Source organism: Cinclus cinclus, chromosome 7, assembly GCF_963662255.1.
Source record: "Cinclus cinclus chromosome 7, bCinCin1.1, whole genome shotgun sequence".
NCBI lineage: Eukaryota > Metazoa > Chordata > Aves > Passeriformes > Cinclidae > Cinclus > Cinclus cinclus.
In genome coordinates, this window is record NC_085052.1 from 19,946,231 (window position 1) to 19,973,326 (window position 27,096).

At 45.8% G+C, this 27,096-nt stretch overlaps 1 protein-coding gene across 2 annotated transcripts in view; it reads right to left on the minus strand.

Annotated features, from left to right (window-relative positions):
• Nucleotides 1–4,083: 4,083 nt before the first annotated feature.
• PDLIM1 (PDZ and LIM domain 1) overlaps nt 4,084–27,096 on the minus strand; it is a 43,123-nt gene continuing 20,110 nt past the window's right edge. For both annotated transcript variants that reach the window (XM_062496004.1, XM_062496005.1), the window contains exons 3-7: nt 25,317–25,401; nt 15,200–15,390; nt 9,246–9,400; nt 6,259–6,376; nt 4,084–4,626 (exon numbers count right to left, since the gene is read on the minus strand). In XM_062496004.1, coding sequence (XP_062351988.1) covers nt 4,440–4,626; nt 6,259–6,376; nt 9,246–9,400; nt 15,200–15,390; nt 25,317–25,401 — 736 coding nt within the window. In that variant the 3' untranslated portion in view covers nt 4,084–4,439. The remainder of the gene's footprint in view (nt 4,627–6,258; nt 6,377–9,245; nt 9,401–15,199; nt 15,391–25,316; nt 25,402–27,096) is intronic.

Sequence of the window (27,096 nt, forward strand, 5' to 3'; positions counted from 1 at the left end):
GACCTTATCACTCTACAGCTACAGGAAAGGAGGGTGTAATGGTGTGTTGGTCCCTTCCCCCAAATAACAAGCCATATAGCCTCAGGTTGCTCTAGGAAAGGTTGCGATTGTACATTAGAAGTTTCTTCAAAAAAGTCAAGCACTGGAATGGGCTGCCCAGGGAGGCAGTGGAGTTGCCATCACATGGAAGTATTTAAAAGATGTGGTTGTGGCACTTAAGGACATGATTTAGTGGTGGATCCAGTAGTGCCTTCCTAATGGTTGGACTCTGTCTCAAAACGTCTTTCCCAATGAAATGACTTCATGATTTTAAGTTGAAAACCCTTGCTGACTCCTATAGGTTAAATATACATAATATACATGCAATATCCTTTAGCTCTTGACTGCCCTTCTCTTCCCAGTACGTGCTCCTTGGCATCCACACACCCACATGGACATTCTGCACTTTCCCCTTCCAGAAGACTTAGTTACCTTCATTGCCCTTCTCTGGACACACTCCAGCACCTCAGTGCCCTTGTAGCAAGGGGCCCAGAACTGGACACAGCACTGGATCAATCGGGCAGCTTATGAACTTTGAGCTCTGGTTTGTGATTAGGTGTCATTTAAAAGCTGCAGTCATGGAATTGCAGCTGGAGTTGTCACAGTTGCAGTTGTGCTCAGTATTATGGCATAGATAACACAGGAAAAAAAAACCTCTACCAACTCAGACTTCAGAAACCTGTTTTCATTTACTTTATGATCGTTATTACTCTTTTGGCCTGATACAGAAAAGAGAATCTTCTAGTAGCAAGAGATGTTTATACTTTCCTCTAAGGGAACAGATAAATCTGTTAATGAATAAGCTGGCTTTGACCTTTACCTGGTGAAAGCCCTGTCTTCTTGGTAATTGCTGAAGACAAAAGTTTCTAATTTTTCTGTTCAGTTACTTATTAGTCTGAATAATGTGAAGTCCAGCATGTGCTGTCTCTCCATGTTACATTCACACACTGTGCTAGTCTCCTTCATGCCTCCTTTAATTCTAGTGAAGATCTACAAGATTTAATAAAAAAATTTATTGTGCAGGTTTTGGCTGGGGTAGAGGTAGTATTCTTCAGAGTGCCTGGTAAGGGGCTGTGTTTTGGATTTGTGCTGAGCATAGGGTTGATAATGCAGAGGGTTTTTTGTTGCTGCTGAGCAGGGCTTACACAGAGCCAAGAGTTTTTTGCTTCTCTACTGTCATGCTGGGGAGGAGTCTGGGAGTGCATGGGAGGCTGGGAGGAGACACAGCCAGGACAGATGACCTGAACAGGCCAAAGGGATATTCCAGACCAGACAACATCACGGTCACTGTGTCAAGGGGGGAAGGAAGGAGGAAGGGGAGATGTTTGGAGTGACACTGTTTATCTTGCCAAGTAACCCTTCTGCAAAATGGGGCTCTGCTCTCCTGGAATTGGCTGAACACCTGCCTGCCCATGGGAAGGAGTGAATTAATTCCCTGTTTTGCTTTGCCTGTGTGTGTGAGTTTTGCTTTGCCTATTAAACTGTCTGTATCTCAACCTAATCTTGTTAAAGACTTAATAAGTGACAGCTGCTCCCACACAGCCTACGTAACTTTTGAAGACTGATCTATCCTGCTTAACCTGCAATATGGTGCAAAATCAAAGTAATCAGTGTTAAAAATGACTATTGTGCTTTGTGCTGTGCTGCCCACTATTGTGAGACAGTCCCTCTGGCAGGATGCTCACCCACTCAAACTGCCCAACATGATTCACATAGGAACCTTTTAGATGTTCTTACATTACTGATAACTTCTAAAGCAGGCAGCTCAGTGTGGTTGCAAGGCATGAGTGAACCTATTTAATCTATTTTGTTATTGTTGACAGACTGCAGATGCCAACAGTTTAACTCCTGAGGAATCTGGAAAGTCAGACTACAGTGAACACTGCAGTTGTCAAATATTTTGCCCTGCATCATAAAAGATAAATACATAACTTTTCTCAGCCAGCCACAGCAGTGAGTGATTGAAGTCCTCAGGTAACAAATGTGAACTTCCTCACCTAACCCATTCCCACATAATAAATTGGATCAACTCTGGCATCCACATTAGAAACCTGCACTTTGAGACTACTCCACAAATCTTTTGTAGCCCCCGACTCCTGTGTCAAGCCCCCTGCAGTCAGTTTTCCCACCTGTGCTGCCAGTCTGGCTGCAGAAGCTCAGGCCAGCAAGAGAGCCCGTGGCCCTGCACAAAGCAGGGCTTGTCGCTGTTTGCAGCACAGTGCTGGCTGGGAAGGCAGGGAAGTGCCAGGCACGGACCAGGCTCTAACGCCCTTGCCCCCAAAATCATGGGATTTTCTGGAATGATGGCTGTTTTGCTGAAAAACACTTGTGTACAAAGTAATGTGGTAACTTTGTAGGAACTGGAGGGCTCAGCCCAGGCTCCAGGGCTGGGATGCAGAGCTCCAGATGGCCTCAGCAGGTGGCATTTTCTTGGGGGAGCCCTGAGCCCCCAGCCTGCTGAGAAAGCAAGTGGTGTGGAGCAGCCACTGCCCCACTGTGGGAGACTTGGTCCACAAAACAGCCAGAGCAGTTTGTGCCTACCAAATCACTCCTTCATGTCTGCAGGTCTGTGCTTCCCACCACTGCACTGGCTTATTGTGCAGTTCCTCCTGTCAAAACTGCAGCACAGAGAGCCTTTCCCTATGGAGGTGTGCTGTGGAGAGGATTAACCCCCAAAAGCAGTAGTGAGGGGAGACATCATCGCAGCAGGAAAAAAAAAAATCTCTCCACCCCACTCTCACCTCAAAAAAGAGCTGCTTGTGTTATATGGAGTTTGTGCAGGTGTGTGCTGATTTGTACCACCAGCCCAGAGAAGTCAGGCTTTTCCCAGGGATGATCCAGAGTTGGCTGGTTGAGCTATGGCAGCCTCGCTTGCTTGTCTCATAGAAGGAGCCTGAGAGGGTGAACTAAATTTAGCTGGGTTGGTTAATTAGTCCCCTACCCAAAAGCTGCATAGTTTATCTGAACAGCGGAAGCTTACAGCCTCTGTGTCAGGTCAGCTTTACCTCAGATGAGGATTGGGTTTGGGGTTGTGGCTTGAGCTTGGTTGTTTTGGGATTTTTTTTGTTTTGTTTTGGTTTCTTTTGTACAATGCAGCTGTGCTGTGGTGTGATTCATTGTGAAGGACAGGAAACACAGGACACAGCAGTACAGCACTGCTGAACACAGACAGGACTTTCCAGGGCAGGGACATGACCCTGTCTGTAGCTGTTGCAGATGCAGCCAGTAACTCCTGGGGCCCTGTGCCAGCTACGAACCCACCCTGCTGATTTCAACCACCAGCAATTAATTTTAAAACAAAGATGACACATCTTAGAAACCATTTATTTTTACATGTTTAAGAACAGCCAGCATCTCATTTAGAGGTGAGAGAAATAACCACTGCAGGGCTCCTCTATACTCTACAGCGTACAGTGGAGGTTCTGCTCCTCAGGCACCATCAGCCCTTTGCCCAGGGCACAATGGGCATGTGCCCCCCTCCCCACATCACCCCCCAAAGGCACTCTCCAGCAGCTGTGCACAGCAGCAGCAGCACTAGGAGCAGGGGGATGCATTGGGCAGCCACACATGGTTCCCCCAGGGGGAGCCAGAACAAGGACTGTGTCCACTCACACCTTCCCCTCTTTGCTCTCAGATTCCCTGGTTTCCAGCAAGCATCAAATGATCATTTTTCTCATGGAGCTCGGTTTATGACTGCGGGGAACAAAGGGGCACATGTGGTGATGCAGTAGCAGGAAACACAGACATGCCCAGTCCCATAATCATGAAGCAGTGCTGGACACAGAGGAGGCAGCTCTCAGCTCCTGCCCCTGGGCACAGGCCACTAGCCTCCTCTGAGGCTTGGCTGTGCCCACCTGCCCTTTGCTGGGTGCCAACAGGCAGCTGCTCACAGCTCAGCTGGCAGCAAAACCAGTATGACTCAACTTTGTAAACCCCTCCCATTATTGTCCAGGATAAACATAGCCATGCACCGGACACCACTTCTGGTGCCAGGGAACCACAGTCCAACACACAAGGAAAACAGCAGAAAGCAGAACACTTCTGCCTTGTGGATTCACCCCTTTTATTGAAGGCAAACAGATGGCAAATAACTAGAACACAGAAAAGTTGTAATCTGACTTTGGCCTCTGATTTTCCTGTGTGATTGACAGCACAATGAAGGAAAAAAAAAAAAGTGTATTGAAGAAAAAACAGTGAAAGAGAGGATAAAAAGAATGTTGAACAATTAGTGACATGTGAACATGTGAACAGATGGAGGATTAATAATGACAAGGAAATTCAAAGCCATGCCTAGCATTCCTTATTGCAAACAAGATTGCAGGGGGTAGGGATAATGCTCTCCAAGGAAAGTCAGCAGAGGATAAATCATCCACGCTGGCTTTGTGAGCAGCACTGTTTGTTTACTTTGGGAAAACGGTGACCACCTCGTAGCCTTCCGGGGGAATCACCCGTTCCCTCGCGTGCTTCTCGCAGTAGATTTGGTCTTCCACAAAGAAGTGTCCCTTCTGCTTGAGATTGGTGCCACAGTCACTGCACACGTAGCACTCAGGGTGACGCTGCTTGTCCCGGATCTTCACAAACATCCCTCTGGGGAGGAACCAGCACCCCTCAGTGCCCATCACTGTCTCCCTCCTCCCCAGCCACCTCCCACCCAGCCCAGACTCAAACCAGTCCCAAAGGTGAAGAGTTTTCTTCTGCTCCTGACAAGTCAAAGTATAGGCCCTACCTCTGGTCAGGCAGATGTTAACAGCACTTTTAGAAGCCCAGCATGTGCTGGCATGGCAACTCTCCTCTAGAAAGTGTTTCCCAGCATTGACCTGTGTACACTACACAGGGACAGTCTCATCACCTAGTGGCAAGAATTACTGGATGCTATCTTTAGCTGGTGGCTGCACACAGCCCAACAGCATTCAAATGCCCAGGATCAAATGGCAAGCAGTAGCTTGAACATCTGGAGAAGCAAAATCCAGGTAACAAATCAACTGGATGGCAAAACAAATGCAGAAATGCAGGGATGAAGGCTGCACAGCCAGTACTGCCCTTCTGCTAGTGACTGACGTGGGAGAAGCAGAGATACCAGACCCTGGTTTTCATCTCAGACACTGCTTGGGAGCTGCAGTGAACAGATCCAGCCAAATGTGGGCCAGCTCTTACTGGAAGACTTTGCAGCTTAACTTAACAGATGAGAAGGAAAACTACAAAAACTACACAGCAATTTGTTAACTACTATCAGCTCCAACACAACAATTTTCCAGTATTATTTTGTTCCCGCAGCCATCTCTATTTTCTGTAATTCATTTGTTTTGAGTGCTACTGAGGCCTTGTGCTTTCTCTCCAGACCTACCCAGCTAGTTGAATAATTACAGGGTTCGTCTCTGATTCATATTTTACAAGGTATGGGTTGCCTCTGTAATGAATCTGCTGGTCCAGATGCTCCAGGCATACCAGGACCATGCAATCACAGTGTAGTGGGTCTCAGCAAAAATCTCATAGCCTGAGGTGGGCAGCATTTGAAAAATCAGAATTCTTCCACGACAATGCAGGCTTGGCTACCAGTACTTGACTGCCAGTCAACTGTTAAACCTAAGGGGGCTGCAGGGAAGAATTTGAGGTTGAAAAACTGAGCAACTCAAAACATGGATTTTCAATGCTGAATCCCCCATGTGGTCACACTTATGATACAGCAGCTCTGTATCAAACCCAAACCCCAGGTCTGCTGGAGTTGGATTTTACCCACATAAAGACAAAAAAGAAAAGTCTGCATAGACACAGTGGAGGTATGAGGTCCTACAGCAGAGTGGGGAGCAGAATGCAGCTGTGCAGTCCCCACTGCCTCTGACTATCAAGGCAAGTCTCCACACCACGCCTGGGAGCACTGAGACAGGAAATGCATTAAATAAACAGGCCCTGAATGGAAAGGTCATTTAGTTTCCAAATACTGTAAACAGATTTCAGGTAAGCAAAACACTGCAGCAACAACTGCCTCAAGATTTGACTCGCTCTGGTTTCCACTGGTACAGATCTGTAGATGGAAACCCAACTCCTGCCTCCCTGCAGGGAACTGCAAAGTTAGCGTTATTAAAGCTGGTGAGAATAAATGTGCCTTGAGTCTCCCGGATGCACTGGATGTGGGTGAGTGAAGTTGTTTGGGTGGAGTACCTCAGCCCCTGGCACAGGCACAGGCTGCTCACCTGCAACCCCAGGGACAGGCTTACTTACACAATGCCAGATCCACACTTGTCGCACATGGGCAGCTTCTGGGCATTCCCAATCGATGAGGCCACTTTTGTGGTAGGGGCTTTGACGCTCCTAAATCCAGATGGTTTGGTAGGGTCTCCTGGGGGTGGAAGGAGAGTGCTTCAGAGCATGTGAAATGCGTGGCTTGAGGCTGTTCCTCCCAAGCAGATGCTCCGCTGGCGGCATGATATTCTTTAACCCCAGCTCTGAGGCAGGGATTCATGCATGGAAAGTGGGCAGGGATTTAGGGATGTGTGGGGAGGAAGGAGAGGAGAGACACAGCTGAACCTCGCCCTGGAAATGTGAGGGCTTGAGATGGTGGGCAATCAGATGAGAGTATTTTCTCATCTTAAAAGCCCATCAGACTTCAGCTGATGTGTCTCACATGCATAGATGCACAAAGCAAAGCAAAGCCCCAGCCTTGGCAGCACTGGAGTCTGCCTGATGTGTCCTGATCACACACTCAGGGTCAACCTGACTCCCAGATTTGAGCTCAGAAAGAGGTGGGTGTTCTGCCAGGCTTGGGAGGACTGTCAAAGCCCTTTTCCACTCTGCTGTGTGTTTTACAGTGAAGTTGGTGCCCCCAAGACTCCTGGAAGATTTGGTTAACAAATTCCTTCCAGAGCCCTGGGACACTGTGGATAACCTTGCACTCCTCTGCTGTTGCATAGCATGCTCCAGGTATCTCCCTATTACAACTTCTCTGGGGCTGGGAATTCCTGCAGGGCCTTTGCAGGAGACATTGTGCTGACCTGGATGCCTAAACCAGCAGTGGATCCTAGATGCGGGATACGAGGCAAGCCTTTAAATATCTGCAGGGAAAAAGGAGCCTTTTATAAAATGACACCAAGGATGGGACTAATGTTATCTATATGACTTTTCCAAGGGGTTCTACACCAGTTAAGAAAGGAAGGAGGCTGCTGAGACTCCCACGATATTTCACCAGAAACACCTTGGACTGTGAGAGACGCTGGTGAAGCCCTTCTGATCAATGTCAAACCAAGAGCACGCTTAGCATGGGCATTCCCAGTAAAAGGGGCAGAAAAACCCTCCAAAGACACACCCTGGTGACCAGCAGTGTCAGGGACTCATCATAGCCCAGGGCAGCATCACCGCCAGAAGAGCTGAAGGAAAAAGGGGGGAACTGCCTACCTCAGCTGTGGGGCAGGTGATGCTTCCCTGGTTTGCTTTCAGCTCAGGGGTCTGCACCCAGCTCTATGCAGATGCTGGTCCAGAGGTGCAAGTTCCCTAACCCTCTGAACACAGCAAAAGCCATCTGGCCTCCAAGAGTTGCAGCAAGTGACCCTCAGTAGGAAGCAAGCAGCAGCAATCACATTTTCAGACTCTTCCCTATCACTTCTGTTCATTCGCTTTGCCTCAACCAGCACTTTGCTCTTATCAGCAACACTGACAACACTTTTTAAAATCTCTCCTAATCAAACACCCACAGGAAACACGGCATGTCTCACCCAGTGGAACACTCTCCGCTTCTGAGTACAGGGTCAGGTCTCAAAGACCAGCCGTGGTGCTTCCAAACACCCACACTCGGGCTGTGCTGTGCCTGGCCCAGCTCCCAGCTGGTGTAAGTCAGCACAGCCCACAGAGTCAGCGATGCCCCAAGGGCCCTGGCCCAGCTGGGGCCACGGCTAAAGCTGCCACTCACAAGCCACTGCCTGGAGCCAGGCTGGGAGATTGGCCATCCAGTGTGCCACTTATCACACGGAATGATCTGACTCGCAGCAGTGTGTGCTTGATGCTGGAGCAGCACGGCAGGACCATGGGGCATTATCAGCTCACTGTGGAATAGTGCCAGAGCCTATCCCGGCCCTCGATTGGGCAGGCAAACCTTGTGCCAGAGAATCCCAACAATGCTGCAAATCTTCAAAGAAAGATAAAACAGAGAGGCTTTTGTTTCTTATCTTCTTCACCACGACTAAGCCCAGGGGAGGACCTTGGCTTCGTGAGAAGTCCGGGCTACTCCTTCCATGCAGGAGCTCAACCCTGAGGGCAAGCTGCAAACACTCAATATTTAAAAGATTCTTTCAAGTAGGTATTTTAACAGCATATTGAAGACTCCACGGTCTAGGATTTTTTCTTCCTATTGTTTCTTTACTTCCTTCATTTTGCCGTTTCCCTACAGACCCCTCAGACCCACCAGCACATGGCTGATCAGTTTCTCTTTGTGGTGAGTATCTCAGCACCAGGCTTTTTTTGGATTAAACTGGAGGTACCACTGCCAAGCTAATAACACAAAAGACTGGCCTAAGGACAAAAAAAAGGTCATTCTTGGAATTCTTTTCCCATTCATTTGTTTATTTTATTTTATTTAAGGGGAGAAGAGAGCTTGACTTAGCCCCCAAATAAATTAATTGGCTTTTTTATCTTAAACTCTATAGCTCCGAATTGTGCAAGTCCAGATTTCAGATCAAGAATGCCAAGAACAGCGAATTTTCAGAGGTTAAAAACTATGAAACACTCACTGTAACCCAGCTTCTATGTTTTTCCCATTCAGCTGCAGAAGGGAATACTTTTTCTTGTGTGGGGGGATGGAGCTCAGAAGCACTAGGACTCACTGAAGACCACTATCTTGTGATACCATCCAAAATCTTGAATCTAAGATGGTATTTAATCAGTGAATACTGTTTTAAAGGGGGTAAAACTTTAGAAACTATAGGAGGCTTTGTAACTTTAAACATTCCTTCTTGATAACTAAATATTGCATGAGTTTATTTCTGGCGCACTCAATGATTAAGCAATTATATGGGTCCATAGACACTGAAACTAATCAGTGAGAGAATATGAAGAAATCAAATTAGTGACAAGGTCTCTAGGTTTCTGTAGAAGCCACCTACACGTGCTACCTTGTACAATCAACAGCTAAACGGAAAATAAAGTTTTAAATGCTACTCAGCCCAAAGAACAGCAGAGGGGAAGAGCACACTCAGATCAGGTATGCAGAAAGCACTCACCTTTCTCCTCTGACTCCAGGATCTCTTGTAACACAAGAAACGAAGCAGACTGTCTGGGTGGCTCATTTGACTCTTGATTCTCCTGCAGCATCTTGTAAACCTCAGATTGTTTGTCTATGGCAATGTTGCCTGGGGTCTGGTTATGCTGATCTAAACTGAGGAAGGAACAGAGAATCTTCTTGTTAAACAGATGAAAACTAAAGCAAATCCCTCTAGTAAAGCTTTCCCAATGCATCATATGACTGAAGAATGAACGTGCAGAGCACACGCACGACAGGAGGCCACGAACACGGAGGTGCTGGATGTGCTCCTGGTGGGACTGGCACCCTGTGCTGTCTGAACACACTGCTTTCTGCAGCTGCTCGCAGACTGCCCCTGGCCAGGGCTCTCCCTGCTCCACGCTTACCATACACTCCAACCAAAACTTTCTGCCCAGGAAATCACAGTTCTGTTAACAGGAAAATAAAGAATTCATGTGCTGGGATGGGAATCCCACGTGGCAGCTATGCCATCCACACAAGTTCCTTGCATGCATAAACTACCTTATGCTGCTACCCTATACCACTGTGAACCTCAAACTAAGTAAAGTTTATTTCATTAAAAAGAAATCTTTGCAAATACCCTATGAATTGCTCGGAAATGTCACCTTCACGAAGTGAAGTGACAGATATAAGATCTAACTAGAAGATTCTCTGACTGGCAGTAATTTAGTCTGGTTTTCAAGTGAGTGTTACTATTTCCATTTTCTAGGGAGGCTCTAAGCCACAGCCCGTTTACAGTATTTTACTAAGGTTAATGAGCAGCTCAAGGGCAGAGATTTCTGCCGGTTAAGGTTAACCCCTCAGTGCAGCTGCCTTGAGGTGCTGCTGCCACCCCTCACGTCATGAGGGATTTGCATCCTCGACTTAGAGCCCAAGATGCTTCAGGGGCAGCTTTTCACAGCGCAGGGGCTCGGGAAAGGTGGTCATTGTGCCACTCAGAGGGGTTTTGGGGATAAAAAAAGAGTCTGGAGGCAGTACTTAGGATATTCTCCACATGCAGTGGGGAGAGGATAGGCTTAAACTGCAGGAGGATATTTAGAATATCCCTTAGGAAAAGCTTTCCAATATGTCTATTGATGCTGAAATACCAGAGGAGATTGCTGTGGACAGGTGAGGAACCTCCAAGCTAAAGGATTTGAAAATAGTCTGGACTAATATAGCGTGGGAATTATTTAAATCAGTGGTTTAAATTGCCAAATGCTGGACTAAAGGACACAGGAAGTTCCTGCCTGCCTTGTGTTCTGTAGCTGCAGTAAAACATATAATAAAATGAAATAGCTGGCAAACCTCCTCTGATAGCTCAATTCTATAATGCAGTCTTATGAATGTAAATGGTCTACTCAGTTTCACTATTCTTGCACTCTGTGATTGCATGAAAAGTACATAAACATCCTGAGGTTCCAACTAAATTGCAAAGGGAAATTTTTTCCTTGAGGAGGCAACTGCATACTTTCCATGCCAATGACCGATGGAGACATTTGGGAGTTACTCTACATAATAGACTCTTCAAGCATCAGAAGTAAAATCATCACATGAGTTATAAAATGCTATTTCCATAAAAAGAATTTCATAAAATGTTTCCATCTTTAGCAATTTTCAGTGGAGCAAGAACTACATTAGACATGCAAACAGTTGAACCTTTGAAGCCTGAATCTCAGTTACTGAAGCTTCTTACCCAGAATAAAATAATTATGTGCCCTCTATTACACAGATGTCCCATGCTCCATATTACATTCATCTCATGTAAACTCATATACTCCTACTGCTCCATCTTCATTATGCAAGAAGCCTTTCATTGCAATTTCCATACTAAGAATGTTTCAATAACATGCATCCAAAGGGCAGAGGCTGAATCATCTTAAAAAGCATTAGAGTCAAACAAAGCCATCACATTTCAACCATGCATTGTGGCAGTGTGAAACATACAGATAAGCTCTCCCCGGTGATGCACCCTTTATGTCCACTTGCATATACAAAACATCCAAAAGGCTATAAAAAACATCAAACCCATATTTGTACCAGCAGAGTAATACCTCAAACTGCCAGGGCAGAAGGCTATGCTGCTTAAATTAAAAAACATCTCCAAAAAGCATGTGTATCTTTTGAAAGGGTAAGGCCACAGGCATAGAAATTGTACCTGCAAGATACTGAGTCTCTGTATGCCAGCTGATTTTTGGCACCTCCTCTTACACAGGTACTTTATCTGCAGCAATCACCAGCAATTGCTGTCCTTTTCTAGGCACACAAATTCCCTCATGCAGAAACTTTGTAGGGAACAACCCCAACAACATTTATCAGGTCTTAGACTTACACAACCATCACTGGATCTCATTGCTGCTACCATGGGCAACTTGCAATACTGACTGACTAATACTGGATCACTGAGCCTTAAATATTAGCAAGAAGATAGTAGTAAAAACTATAATAACAGCCTTGCACAGAATCTTCAAAAAGCACAGTTTATTTTTTACTAATGGTATTTTACTATTTTATGCCAGCCTATTTTGCAAAGCTTACAAGGCTACAGGAAGACACAGTGCTTGGAGCACTCCCTTTTGCCATTAAACAGCTGCTGATGTCTGGGGCTCCTCTGTGAGCACTATCAGCTCTCCAGGCCAGCACAGAGAGCAGGCAATGTGACCGCTTCTGGTGTGCATGGTATTGACTACAAGCCAGAGCACTGACTTACAGTAACTAACCACACTGCAGACAAGCAGGCAGGGGTGGGAACACAGACTGTCCCTCCGTGTGCCTGGTGCCTGCTAGGCTGTTCCAAACTCCTTAATGTTGTCAGCCAAAGATGGAGAGCATGGGTACCTGCTTCAGCCTGAAATGAAAAATGCTCAGCACACACCCACGGCCAATGAAACAAAAGAACAAAGACTGCCAGCACCTGTCAGTCACAAAAAACACAAGTAATTTCCAGTGCAGGAAAAATACCAGCTTTCAGGATAAAGCACTCTCCTACCCTCAGCAAACCCATCTGCTGCAGGTGGCCTCTCCAGAAAAGCCACCTGCCGCTGTCAGGTCCTGCTGTGTGGTTATGCAGGGGGCAATGGACGTACTGACACACTAAAGACATGTTTTGGTGTTTCCCATGGTGCTGGGCACAAACACAAGGCAGAGAAAGCTCCTGTGAAAACTCATGCACTAACATTGGAAGGGTGAAATGTAAATGCTGTTTTCTTGTGACTGGACAACGCCATGAGCCACAGACGGAGACGAGGGACTCGTGGACACCAAAATGCAGATGAGCAGATGTGCTGAGCTGGCTGCAGAGGCCGTGGGCAGGTTACCTGGGGAAATCAGGGCTAAGAGAAGAGATCTGCCCCTGCAGGGTGTCCATGATGTTGCTCTGCGAATAGAGCTGCAGGGGAGAATTGAACTGCACGTGCAGCACTTTGAGTCCCGGCACCTCCACTTCCACAGGGCTGTTGGGGCAGACCTGGGCTGCACGCTTCAGCTGCTCGGGCCCCACGCGGACCTGGCTGGGGCTGGAGGAGGTGCTGTGCCTGCGCCGCAGCTCGGAGCTCTGCAGAGGGTCATACACGGAGGCCATGGGAGCCTGCATCGCACCCACCGGCGATGGGCGGCTGCCAGCCCACGCGTCCACACGGGCAGTGGGAGGTGGGGTTGTTTCAGGTTTGTTTGGGGTTTACATTGCCAAATTGAGGGGAAATGCAGAGAAGGAAGAAAGGAAAGAAGAAAGAAATTAATGAAGGACAAGGCGAAATACTTCAAGCCATCAAGCAGCTGCAGCATACTGCCTGAAGGACACACCACTGAATACACATCTTTACTGGCTTCTTACTAAAGGTGTGTCCACACAAAAACTAAAAAGCACTCCACTGGTAAGCAAATGCATGGGCTGTAAAAGCAATGAAGAAGTACCGGCAGGGGACACTAACTCCCTGCACACACACTTGTGGTCCCACTGTCCAGACAAAGAATGCCATCTTCTGTGCTGCTCTTCTCAAAGCTAGCCTTGGCATCCTACTGAGCAGCAGTCTCACCTTCCATCCCAAACCAGATGTGCTCAGCAGTGGGGCTTCTCTGCCCGACCTGCTGTGACATCAAATCCAGTGGAGATATTTGCTTTTATTTCTATATGTCCTACAGCCCTGCATTTATACCACACACCCTCTAAGGATGAAGCAGATACTAGGTCTCTAGTCACAACACCACATGCAGTGCCAGGATCAAGTACTGGGCTCAGACAGGCTGTGTATCTGCAGGGTACAGGATGGGGATGCAGATAAATGTCAGGTTAACCCAGAGCAAGGTCAGACATGTACCAAATAACTCATATATACAACTCAGACAGGGCAGGAATTTAAAGGAAGCTGGAAGGGTGTGTGAACAGAGAACCTAGATGTGCTGTGCTTGTGCACTGGGGAGACTACAGTAGGTTTTTAACAGCAGGCTGAGGTCCCTGGCTATAATTCAAACCCATCAGTAATTCATTTGCTTTTGAGGACTCTGTAAACAAAAGCATATTAGCATCAAAGCTCCTCCACATGTTTTCTCAGCATTTCTTTGCAACTTGCTGTGTTTCAGCAGGGAAAAGATGAAAGAGATGCCAAGCATCCAAGATGGAGCAGGGCTGGCAGTGGATGCTCCTGCTAGGTGGAGCAGAGTGAGCCACAGCCCTAGCATGAACCCACCTATCTGCTGGTCCCTGCAAGAGGAAGGGATCAGCTACAATTTTCCAGCCAAATCTACCTGGCTTCCAGGGAATGCTCTCATGTGGTGTGGACGCCAGACTAGACCAGGGGTGGTATCTCACTGCCAGATGGTCCCATCAGGTTAATACAAAGTTAGATTTTCTTTGTCCTTGCTCTGCTTTTGCCCAGCCCCTGGATGAGGCTGCTGAGTCTACCAGAAGCAAATGAAGAACAATCTGTCACCTCATCTGCCAGCTGTAGCACTGTAACTGCCTGGAAGGGACTATGCTGCAGACTGGGCTGCCAATGCAAGGAGCTGGTTTCTCTCATGGGCAAGTTGTGAGGCTTGTGTTAAACCACAATCGGGTCTTGTACCCTACAACAGCAGAGGGTACAGCAGACGCTGAAGTTACTTTTGTCTCCCCAGAAATTTAGTCAAGTATTACCAAAACCACTGGTCTTCCAGCTTTTATTATAAAAATAGCCAAAGCCTTCTAGGCAGTTTGATATTACTGTGCAGAGACTTAGGGCAGTTATGCAACCTGACTGTCGCAGCCAGAAAACTTCCAGATAGCTCATGGTTTATTACCTCCAATGGAAAAAAGGGAAATTGAAAATCTAGGATAAAATAATTCTTTGGTGAAGCTCAGTTGCAAACACAAAAATTAACTGGGACCCTTAAGGCTGGGACCCTTGCCAATCTCATACATAAAACCCCTTAGACAGGAATAAATGTTTCAGCTACTTTTTAAAACTCCTGTGAAAAGCAAAGTTTGATAATAAAACCCAGAAATAGCCAAACTGAGGCAGAGCCTGTCTATGAGCCCCAGGCCAGCTGGGAAGAGGGATGGGTGTGCTTCCTGCACTAGTTGGTGCCTTTCCTGCCCAGCATCGCAGTGAAGCCAGCACAAAACACTAACTTTAGGAATAGTGTTTGTAACAAGCTACCAGGCACCTGTTCAGACCAGCGGGCTGGTATGTCATGCTGAATGCACGCGGAAACTGCCTCGGTCTCTGCTAAACAAAGAAACACAACAACATTAATTCATGTCTGCACCTCATGAAACGTTCCCCACTCCTCTGAGCCCTGTCCTTGGGAGCAACATCCACGCTTGTGCCTCCTCCACTTCCATTGTCCTGAAAGAAAGCTTTTCTTGGTTTAACAAACTGGTACTCTGCAGTGAACTTGTGTCTCCTGAGCCTTTCCCTGGAGGCCTGGGGAGGGAGGGGAGGTGAGGGAGGTACTTACGGCTTGGTAGGCTCCAGGGCCCCAGGTGATGTTTTTGTCTCCACCGCGCTGTTGAAGGACTGGATGTTCTCTGAGGAGTAGAGGCCTGCCGGGCTGTTGTACTGAGCAGTGATCACCCTGGGAGCAGAAGCTGTGCCAGCAGTGAAGGGCACTGCACTCCGATTGTGTGCACTTCCTATGTGCCTTATTTCCTGCATGCAAAGGAGCAAGAGGCAACAATCAGAGGTGCTCAGGCATGCAGGTGGATGTGACAGGGCAACCCCACAGCCACTGCAGTGGTGGCCTTCATGTGCAGTCTCGGCTGTGGAGCAGGTGACCACGACCACCAAAGCAAGTGACCATCCTCCACATGGCATGAGGATGGCTTCAGCATCACGTCCAGGATAACCTCCAGGATATTTCAGTGTTGACATGCTGGTAACATAAGCGCTCAGAAACACTGCCAGAGCTATTAGCTCAAGGTGCCACACACCTGGGAGCTCCTGGAAGCCTACAGTAAGCTACAGGACCAACTTTCTCATGCAAGACTAGAGATTTTAAACATTCCTTGCAATTCCTGAGAGCAGGTTTGATTTCTATGGAAAAGCAAAGATAAGGGGCAGAAAGAAGAGCCCCTCAGTGACATCTGAAAGTTTAGTTTCCTTTAGAGAAGACAATCCAAAAAGAAGGGATTTGTCCTTAATACAAGTGCTCTGTCCCTTCAGCTAAGACTGGGGTTCACAGCTGTCTTTGATGAGCAACCTTGAAATTTTCGGACAAGAAAATCCACAACAAAGGTATGAAGATGACCATTCTGAATACAAAAGATTGTCCACAAGAAGTGACAGCTAACTTTCAGCAACTTCTTCAGTGTCAGAAGTACAAAATACTACCCAGATGTTCTGGGTTTGCTGCAAACTGGAGGCTTCCAGAAGTAGTAGTGTACACTTAGAAACGCAGGTGATAATCTAATAAGAAAAGGGGCAAATCCAAGTTAAGTAAGACTTGAGCTAAGACTATTCCTAATCACAGGCAGTGCTAACAAAAATGAGGGCATTTCTAAGCCCTATCACCAGTTCAACAGGCTGGGAATTAGCAGCCTTGTGGCAGAGATAACAACATCCAGGGCTAATTTCTCCCCAGAAAATATGCTTGACCAAAGCAAGAAGAAAGCATAATTGGGCCTCACTAGAGCAGGCATAAGAAAAGACTAACAGCCATAGAGGTGGCTGAGATATTGAGGGCTAAGAGATGGCACCAAAACCACGATTTTTGAAATGTTTCAGCCAGCCATAGAGATTGGACAAGGCTTCAATACAGGGCTAACAGCCAATGGCACAGGAAGAAAGGGGGCACTCCTCAGCATGCTGGGCCCATGGGTCCCAGCTCTAATTAACACAGCTAGTTCCCACTTCCACTCTAAACAGGCACTGACTTCTACAGCAATGATGTGAGCTCTTACTGCCCTAGGAACATCTCACAGTGTTTGTTTGATAGAGATACAGTTACAAGATAAGCACTCATTAGAAAAAACATAAGACTTAAATCCCCCTATAGATTTTTCTTTAAATCACATTTTTGTCTCCAGACTTCCTTAGGCAGCTGGCTAGCCTTCCCAGACTGACAGATGGGAGTCATCTCACTTCATGGCGTTTGAATGCTATTTATGGCATCAAGCAGAGCATAGAACCCCTTGGAGAAGAGTGGCATGGATCCAAACGCCCTCATGAGTTACAAGTCATTTGAAATCAGTGGGATAGCTCAAGATGTTCAGGTGTGGAGTGACAAGGCTGCTCTCCCACAGTTTTCTGGCCAATATCTATAGATTTTAGCCATGAAGCTTTCCCACACACCAAAGGAAAAATGACCCCAGAGTAAATAGCTAATCTCCCTTTGTGGCAATCTCATTCAAACCACATAACAGGACTTGTGAAAATGGTTTTTCCCATGGCAAAAATGTGGATTTTAGCAAAAAAAAACCCTTTAGTCTGCATATCAAACCATGGGGAACAGTTATATCAGCACTAAACACATGTGGTAGCCCACCATTCAGAGGCCATGAGTGGGAGAGGGTTACAGATGTGCACATAAATAGCTGGTTTTGTGAAAGACCGAGGCAGAAGGTTTAGGCTAAGGGGGTTATATTTTTAGGTCAAAAACAGCCTCCAAGTTGAAATCATATCACAACATGTGATGAGGAAACATTTAAGCATTAACCAAGAATTAAGGAAAGGGAAATAATTTACAGTTTGGTTGGGATTTTTTTTTAAACCCTGGTTTCCTAAGAAAGTAAGGTGTCTCAATTACATACCCAACATGCACATGGGCATGCTGAATCTTTGAATGTGTCAGCCAAGCTAAATTCAGTTTGATAGTGATGGAGGCCTCAAGGATCCTTATCTTCCTGCAAGTGTTGAAAAAACAGGGCAGCTACATGGAGAAGAGAGACTGACATCACATTAGTGTCTTGACTCCAAGAACTGCAACACACACTCCAGCACAGAATCCACATAGGAGCTTTTGTCCTACTTTTGGCCACCAGGTAGGTTTTCTGCTGTGCAACACCAAGATTGTAAGTCAAGCTTTTAAAAGTGTTGGGACGTCTCCAGGAACTCTCAGGTGTACAGAGGTCACTGACTACAAGGAAATTTTTAACAGTTAAATAGAGAAATTGGTGTAGAACCTGGTGTCCGATGATTAGAAAAATCCCACCTGGAGAACAGCACAGAAGGTGAATAACCCCGGAGTCTACAGATAAGTATTACAAGAGCAGTAGCATTATAAAGAGCATTAGGATAATCTAAATTCTCCAGCACTTCCTGTTACACCACGCTGCTCTTTCTGCTCGAGCTGTGGAAGGAATTTACAAAGAACAAGTGCCTTCATGATCCCAAGATCAAAAGATAATGTGTTCCCACTGTCAAATATATTTATCTAGGGATTTTCCAGAACTGACAACCTAGGTCCTGTGCTGTGCAGCATTTTTGTTAAAGCCCCAGCTCCTGGAATCATGTTTATGTGACAGTCTCTCACTTAACACTGGAAAAAAAATCAGATAAGTGACACTCCCAAAAACCTGCCCACAAGCAGGCAAGTGGAAAACGCTAGTGCAAAAACCCAGCTACACTGCACATACGTGTGGACAGCACCTGGGTTATGTATTTGAGATGTCTAGGGTTTGCAGTATCTCTAAGGCTGTGGCAATCCCAGGACCATCACAAGGAAAAGGGGGCAAGTAGCATTAAAAAGCATCCCTGGCTGGAGTACAGACTGCAAGAGCAGTAAGCAATGGTCTGTTTGCAGAGGAAGAATTGGCAGTCAGCTGAAAGGACATGATCTTATCCAGTCAGGACATGACCTGCTCTTTCTTTGAGAGTAGTACAGAGGAGCGTGATTAATGTTAGATCTCTTCAGAGACACCTTCTGTTGGCACCTGCAGGCAGACCTGGAAGCACATGCCTCACTCTCCCTGCAAGCTGTGGCACTATCTCAGCTCCCTTACACCAGTCCTGAGAGCAGTGAGCAGAGATACCAGCAGTGGTTATTTTGGTCTGAAGCTGGGGTATGGAAGGTCCCAAGCTGGCAGGTAGGACATTCAAGAGCATATTTTACTACCCTAAATTGATACCATGATAGTTAAATTGCTTTGTCTGCACAGACATTCATTCTGCCTTGCTCCTCTCCTTCCTTTGCAGAGGTTTTGTTTCCAGAGGGCCCAGCAGAATGATTAGACCAAGCTAAACTAGAACATTAGCAACAGTACAGACTTCTCTGCCAGCTGCTTCTGAGCTCTTGGTTCACTTTGAAATTGAAGTGATTCCTTCAACAGCCTCTTCCCCATCTGAAACTACCTCCTCTATAAGAACAACCTCCAAGTGGTTTTGGATCATAACCCCACGTGCTCCCACTGCAAATATCCCCATCTCACAGAAAAGAGCTATTTTTCAATCCCAAGGACAAACAACCCTAGCTCCAGGTCAGACATACACGTCTCTGCCAGATGGTTTTTCTGGGTGCTGGCTGTTTGTGGCAGTAGCCCTCTCCAGGGCTACTGGGACACAACCATTCTAGCTGGGTGTTAAGGGCATCCCACTGCCACCACTACAGCCTGCCCAGCACAGAGCTGCCAGCAATGGTGCCAGGCTGTGAGGATGGGGAAAACATCCCTGTGCCAGGGCAGGAAGCAGATCAGCATTTCCTACTGCACCAGCTGCAGGCTGCGTCATGGGGAGTTATCTGGGAAAACAATGGCCCCTTCCTCCCTCTCAAATGAGGCCATCCTCAGTGACGCTGACGTCCAGGCTGTGAAATCTCCACAGCTACATCAGCTGTCACTTCTGTGCCTGGGGCCAGCCAGTGGGATGTGGCATGGGTGTCTGCTTCCTCCTCACCAACACTTCCACTACTGGATCTGTTTCTCCTGGGAACAGGGGCATGCAACTCCAGGGAAGTTCCCAGCTGTCAGTGAAGCAGAGAGATAGCCAGCCAGCCCAGGATGAGCCACCCCTGTCAGCTGAGCTGGGACTCATCCTATGCACCAGTGGCACAAAGCCATCTGGACATCTCCATGGCCCCATGCTCTCGAGCAGCTTGGGAACAGACTGGGGTGAGGGTGGGCTCTTCGGTCCCTTCCACCCTGCAGTGACGTGGCCAAGGCCATCCTGTGCAAGGCCTGTACTGACCTCACCACCACCAGAAACAGGAAAAGTCTGGAAGCTTTTTGTACTCACTAAATAAACTAAACCAAGATGTGAGGGGTCAAAAGTCTCTCCTGTTAAGTGGGGTTTTCCTCCCCCCACGGCATGGCCTGAAGGCATTCAGCTGGGCTAAGTCTTCATAGGTGCTGGCTAATGCCCTGCTGTCATGGCACCTACAGCACCCTCACTCCCTGCCTGCCCCTGCCCCTTCCCTCTGTCGGTCTCTGGAGGAAAGAGAGGTCAGACTTGGAGCAAGAGGCTGCTCAAAGCCAAAAACCAGCTTCAGGTGTGCAGTAGTGATTTACAGACTGGCCAGCTCTTGGAGTCAGGGCATTCACTCTGACCTCGTGACACAAACTAAAAAAAAAAAAAATTAAAAAAAATGTATCAGCACCCCAACACTTGTTTTTGCATCCCAAGTCAGAGCCCAGAAGCTCAGGGCAGGCCATGCCGGATTGCACACCTGGAGAGCCAAGCCAAAAGGAAACAAGATGAAACATTTCTCAGTACAAATGTTTACTCAGCTCTAAGAAAACAGGCCCCTGACCAAACCTCAGAGAGTGAGAGCACTCTGGTCCTGCGGGCAGCGAAGGACAGCAGAGACTGGCAAGCAAACCCCCCAGCTCCATCCTTGTCCCTGCAAAGCCACCCAAGGAGCAAAGGCCAGCTGGTGTGTCGGGAGACTGCTCGTGCCAAACACAGCACCAGCTCAGGAGAGAACATCTTCATGGCAAACTCTACCCCATGCTATGTTTCATCAGCTGTGATCGCAAGTATTAAGAAATGCCTTTACTTTCACCTCTCCCTCTGTTATTGTTTGGGGTTTTTCAGCTATGGAAAGATCTTTTGAAATGCTTTGAAATCTGATTAAAAATTAGGAAGGGTTTGGGGTTTTGTTATTGCAGGGGGGTAAAACAACAAGACTAGCTTCCCACATCCTCTCCCTCCACATCCCTGACACATTCCACACCCATGCAGTAACGCCTTTTAACCAAAACCAGCAGGTCGCGATATGCCAGCACAGTTCCCAGTGTCAGTGTTGTTACTTTATATACCTATTGCTTCATGCATTGCCCACACTTGCACAGCCTTATCAAAAACCGAGGCAGCCACACACCCAGTTTCTATAGCCCCTGCCTGCTTTGTATCCAAGGAAATAAAATACACAAGATGGAAACAATGACATCACTCTGCAAGAATAAGGATGAGCACAGGACAGACACTTTTAAGAAGTTTTGGGAAGACAGAACTGGCTGTCTGTTTCTCTCATCCTAAAAGTACCGTGATTCACCCTCAGAGCTCCTCCAGCTGCTAACCACAATCCAAAGATTATTTCCATTAAGAAAAAAATCCTTATGTTTGAAAGCCCTTACTTTTTGTGATTAAGAAGAGCTGAACCATCCATCTTGAACCAAGATTTTCACTGACATTCTTAAGGTTTGATGGCAATACTTGTGCCTTATTACAAAGGGCATTATATAGCCTTCAAGAAACTGGACAAGTTTTTGGAGACGGTCCTGGTATAGTGCCCTTGAAGCTGGACTCTCTCAGCTCTTTCTCCACATTAGCTCACCCAGCAAAAACAGAGACCCAGACCCCACTGGCATCTATGTCATACAAAAAAACCCCAAAACAAAACAAAAAACTCCAACAAACAAAAAACCAAAACAGACCCCAGGTCTGACAAGACCTGGCACAGTCAGAGGATATAGAGTTTTATTGTTTATTTTACCAAAAGGCAATACAGCCCTTTGGGTAGAGATTTTACTGCTTGGCCCAAGATCACCAGGGGGCAAGGCTGACTTGAAGTTATGCTGGTCTCTGGTCAGTATCATAAGCACTAAAATTACCTTGGTCACCAAGTAACTTGTTCTCTCTTGCTTTGATCACTTTTCTCAAGAGACATTAAGCAGAAGGGAGAGGCAGACATGTTATTTTAGTCTTTCCCACTGTTGTGAGGAAAAGATCTTGATGGGAAAATGCCACTGAGCAATCAGCCCTAGGATCTGGGTTATAAGTGCAAGTGAACTAACTGAGTAAATATGCTAAGAAGACTGTCATTTCCTTCCCCTAATGTTGCCATGGGCACCAAAACAAAACTAGCTGCTGAGCCATCAACACCAACAAGCTGCTGCACCTTTTGATGAAATGCAATTTTGTCATCACTGTTACCTCAGTTTAAATTAATTTAGAAGGATAAGGATAATGGCAATGAAATAATAATAAGACTGTAGCTCTTTCATTGGCAAAGATCAGCTTAGACAATGAAGTCAGTCTTTGGACTCCACTTCAGGGAATGCATGGGAGGTTGTAGAATGCCTTTTTATTTTCCAAAGGCAAATAAAAGTATCTTGAATGTACATTCCAAGTAAGGGAAAACACTTCCACAAGCCTGACACTGCATGTCACCAAATATCAGCCTCCAAAGGGATTACAGCAGTAAACAAACAGATCATTTCAAATGGGGTAAAAAATGTGTAAGCAGGGATCCTAAACATGTAGCTAATCTTAGGCAAGTTCTTAAGCATTGGCTCTTGCGGCAAACTGAAAATTAAATTATTTTGTAATATTTTTTGCAAAGATCTAGCAAGTACATCAGTGAAATAGGAAGACAAAAAGAAGGTGGACAAGCAAGAAATATTTCTAAGATACCAAAGGTAGGAGAGGCAACATCTAATAAAGTAATTCTAAGAAAGATGGTAATGTATCTGAATAAGTCAATTTCTACAGCAAGAGTTTTAAAGATATTTTTTTTTTTGAGCCTGAAATAAGGCTATTCACAGGTATGATTTTATGTCTGCATTCAAAGGACTGTGCAAAGCCAATGAGAACACTGTCAGAGGACCCTGGACCAAGACTTAAACAAACCACTTGGACTCCGCATGTCCTATTTTCTTTGGTAAGTGAATTAATAAGTATTCTGCTCTAGACTGTTGCCAAGAAAAGCAAATATACTGTTTTCACTGGCCAGCAGGCTAAAAAACCTGAACAGCTCAGCTTTGCCTTCGAAGATTCAGCTCTACTCACAGCTTGAACCAGTTCTGCTGGAAAAATTATATCAGCATCTTTGTGGTAAAATTCATAGCAGTCTGTCATGTTGGTATACATACACATAGCATTTTCTGCAGTCTGATACTGCTGATTTGCAGCAGGCCTGGCCAAAACCCCTGATGATGTTGCAAAGACACAGCCCCAGAGTGACTTGGCCAACACTTGCCATATGCTCTGTCAGGAATCAGCATGCTCTTCTGATTTCATGATCCAAGCAGGAAGACCTCACTACAAAACTTACTTGCTGTAGTCCGCTACTGAAAAATGAAATGGAAAAAAAAACCCCAAACAATCTACCAAAAAGCCCCACAACCTTCCAACTTGATGGTATTCCTGACACTTTGGCACAGCAGATTAGGATGTTCAGGGACAGCTATGCCTTAAGAGTAAATAGGAGCTTGTGGTTTGGAGACATGATGCACCTCCCCTCACACTGCTGAATTCCTGTCTGAGTATGCAGCAAGCAAAGCCCTTTAAAATTAAACCCAGTGCTCTGAACAGCAGCAAGCCCCACTCACATACACAACTGAAAATTATTTAATCTGCTTTAATTTAAAGGAAGGGAATAAAAAAAGTCAAGACTTCTGTGAGTTTAAATGTTCCTTGCCCACCAGGAAATTACTCTTTAGCAACAGCCATCAAAGGGGTCAAAGGCTAATTTTCAAACAACCATTGATTCTTCCTACAAGATTAAGAGAATGGTCATGCTCAGAGATAAGCTGTGTAACAAGAATTTCTCCACACTCAGTTGTGCATCAAATTCTCCTGCTCAAGTCAGTTACAGGTTGCTACCAATAAATTCAGTTGTATCAGACTTACAGACTAGAAGTATATCTAGGATATCTATCCAGTGGACAGAGTTAGAACCAGGACTAAGACCTAGGTTAGAGTTTAGGAGGGGATGTTTTCCACCACCAGCATTACTGCTAAATCCTGACCACCTATCCAGGCTGGACTGGGGGCAAAAATGTGATGGGGCAGTGAGTCACAGGGGGGCTGCAGCAGTGGATTTCTTGCTGCAATTAACAAAAATTAGTGGGATACTTTAAAATACTGCTTAGGGCATGTGTTGTGCCATATGTTTAATTTTATGGCATTTAGCTAAATTCTTGCTAATGGCTGCATTGGGAAATTGGTCTGTAGGACTGAGTCTCCTGCTGAATTAAATGACAGCTCATTGCATCCTTGCAGCAAAGTCTCAGAGCAGACTCTGCCCCACTCCTTTGGCAAGAGATAGCCCCCAAGCCTCAAGGTTGAAGCAGAGCCTTTCCAAAACCTGGGCAGAAGCCAGACCTCAGCTCAACAGTGTCACAGACAGGCGTCACCACACAGCTCCAGCTCAAACGAAGTCCAAATGGCTCAGTCATACACTTTGCCTTGGCAGAGTTATGAAATACCTGGAAAATGCCACACGGAATTCTTGGGCCAAGCAAGACAGAGAAGCTTGATGTAAAAGAGAACATGGACAGATCCCAGGCCAAGCTTTGGGCAGGGTGTTTCTGCACATGTGCTACTTTAGTCTTAGGTCCTTTCCAACTGAAACAGCCATGTTAGTGTTTAATTAATTGCAGAGTCAAACTAGTTTTATAATCTAATTATTTTGCTAGAAAGACTCACATGGGATGTGTGCTTGTGCCAGAATCCATTGGGGCCACATCACTGCCCCAGTGAAAATCCAGATGAATGCCACTGATTTTAGTGTAGTTATTATAGATTTTTTTGCAGTGTAATCCTTTAAATCTACCCCAGGCGATTCCCTTGCACAGATTGCTGTTATTACTACATTTACTTGAGAGAAGCAGCAGACCAATGAAGAAAGGCTGTCAACAGGTTAAAAAAACAACTTCCTAGACAGAGGCTGCATGATCTGCCACACAGATAAAAATGTAAGATGCTGACGTATTTCTCTTCCACTTTCTCCATAGCTAGACTGCTAAGAGCTTACTGAGTAAGAGAAAAAAAATCCAAATCAAACCAACAGAGAACACCTAGTGAATAATATTCTTCACCCCTCAAATATTTTCTATCCATGAAAACCAACTGGCTTAGCACAATAGCAACAATTTACTGAGCCACATCCCTACAGTGCCTTCTGTGCCCTGTGGTAGGTGTGAGCATGCAGATGGCAGGAGACACCTCTGACCCAAGCAGGTTACCTTTGGCATGGTCCCCAGTTAGCTCTCCACAGCAGCAGGTTTCTTACCACAAGGGAGGGAGTCTGTCTCTCAAGGCCTCCAAGGACCAAATGATCTCTTGATAGTATGGGGCATGATGCTACCCTCAACATGATTAACAGAGTGGCATATGCTCAGCTCCTTGGAGGATCAGGTCCTGAACTTCTCTCACAGGAGTAAGAGGGATCAAGAGCACACAGTTATTCCAGGACTTACCTGTGGCTCAGAGGCCAGATTCATCTTATAAGGATGTGTCTTTCCCTCCTCACTTACAAGTGGTGACCAGACTTTTGCCTCCGATCTGCAACACAGAAATTTTGAATAATTAATCTGTTTTCATCAGTGAGCACCACTGTTGTTATTAAAAGACTCAAAGTTGATCAATTTCTCAAACATTTCTGCAGTCTCTCATATATAGCACAATCCACATCAGGAGGAATCTAGACAGCCTCATTTTAGGTACACAACGTAGGTGGCTTAGATATGTGAGGTCCTTGGAGCAAAACAAGATCTCAGCAATGACTAAGCTTGTCCTGCATGACTCCACAGGCAACACATCAGGCATGGGCTCCCACCCAGGCTGTCAAGCTGGGGGGTACCCAAAAACAGAAGCTGGAGATATCCCTTAGATGCTAAGCCCTTAATTAAGTGTAACAATTGAGATTGCCATGTGTTTCAGCTTTTCTGGGTAGCCAGGAAAAGGAATGATTCTTGTCAGTATTGACTATACAGAGAACATTTTTGTTCTTGAGGTTGGACTGCCTTGGAGATAAACTAGAAATATTTTTTTGAGTCTTCCAAATTTTCTTCTTATTTATAGTGGTATCCATGTTGAACAAACAGAAGCTTTTTGGAACGATGGAAAAAAAAAATCCCTGCTTGCAATGGGACTAAGAACTGAGACAACCTTGTGTGACAGAGAAAGTCTACATAACCTTTACTGGTCTATGGTCTGACCCAATTACTCACAGTAGTCTGAAACACAAGTTAAGATCTGCAACTAAAACCAACTGCTTTTACCATCATCACTGTGGAATTTTGCTGTGTCCCAAAGAATGACAGACCAGTTCTGAGGAAGGAGTGCTTGGATCTTCTTGAAATATTTTGTGGGAAACATATGGTACCTACATTTCTCCAAAGAAAAGACAGTAGTTAGCATCTCAGATGGATTAAACAGTGCCACCTTTCCCAAACTTTTAATAGCAGGGAATGAATGACTGCAGTACTGTTGAATGAAAACTGCTGCTCAGTGCTAAACACTGTATCATGCAGCAACCAGATGGCTGATAAACTCTTAAGATGAGGTCTGAAAACCATGTCCTGTCCTGTTGACAGGAACCCCTTCTGGAATCTGGAACTGCAAATAGATGTGCTTCCTAGGTATTTGTGGGTCAAGGACTAGCTATAATTTAAGTATTTTATTAGCAAAACAGGAATGCTTCCACTGAGAAATTAAAAAGAGATTTTCCAATTAAAGAAGGAGGAAGAGACTAGAAAAAGAAAAGTCTTCTAAAACTGACATGGATGGATAAACAGGGTATAGAGCTACCCACAATATATTCAGTCTGGTGTGCACTATTCCTCTAAAAGCTCTCCATATGTGTATATGCACGTATACATCCCAGACATTTGCTCCATATATAGTATTTTATTATTTTCATCCAGAGGGCGATGGGAAGAGATGGGAGGCAGCATTCTCAGGAAAGAGGAAGAGCTTTATTGACCTGCTGTTCCCTTTACTGCAGTGTGGACTTTAAACAGAAGAAACCTGAATGAGGTCTGCTGTGCTGTACCTTGCTTCACAGGAAAAGTACAAACACCTAGGTCACACCTGATATCCTTTATGGGTAATTCAGGTATAGCAAACTTTTGACTCTTGGTTATTGCATCCAAGCCCAGCTGATATCTGACAACCCATGGCACTCAAATACTGCAGTCTGGCAAGCTAGGGCACACGCAAAAAGTATGACTGTAACAACTGCATGGTATCAGATCC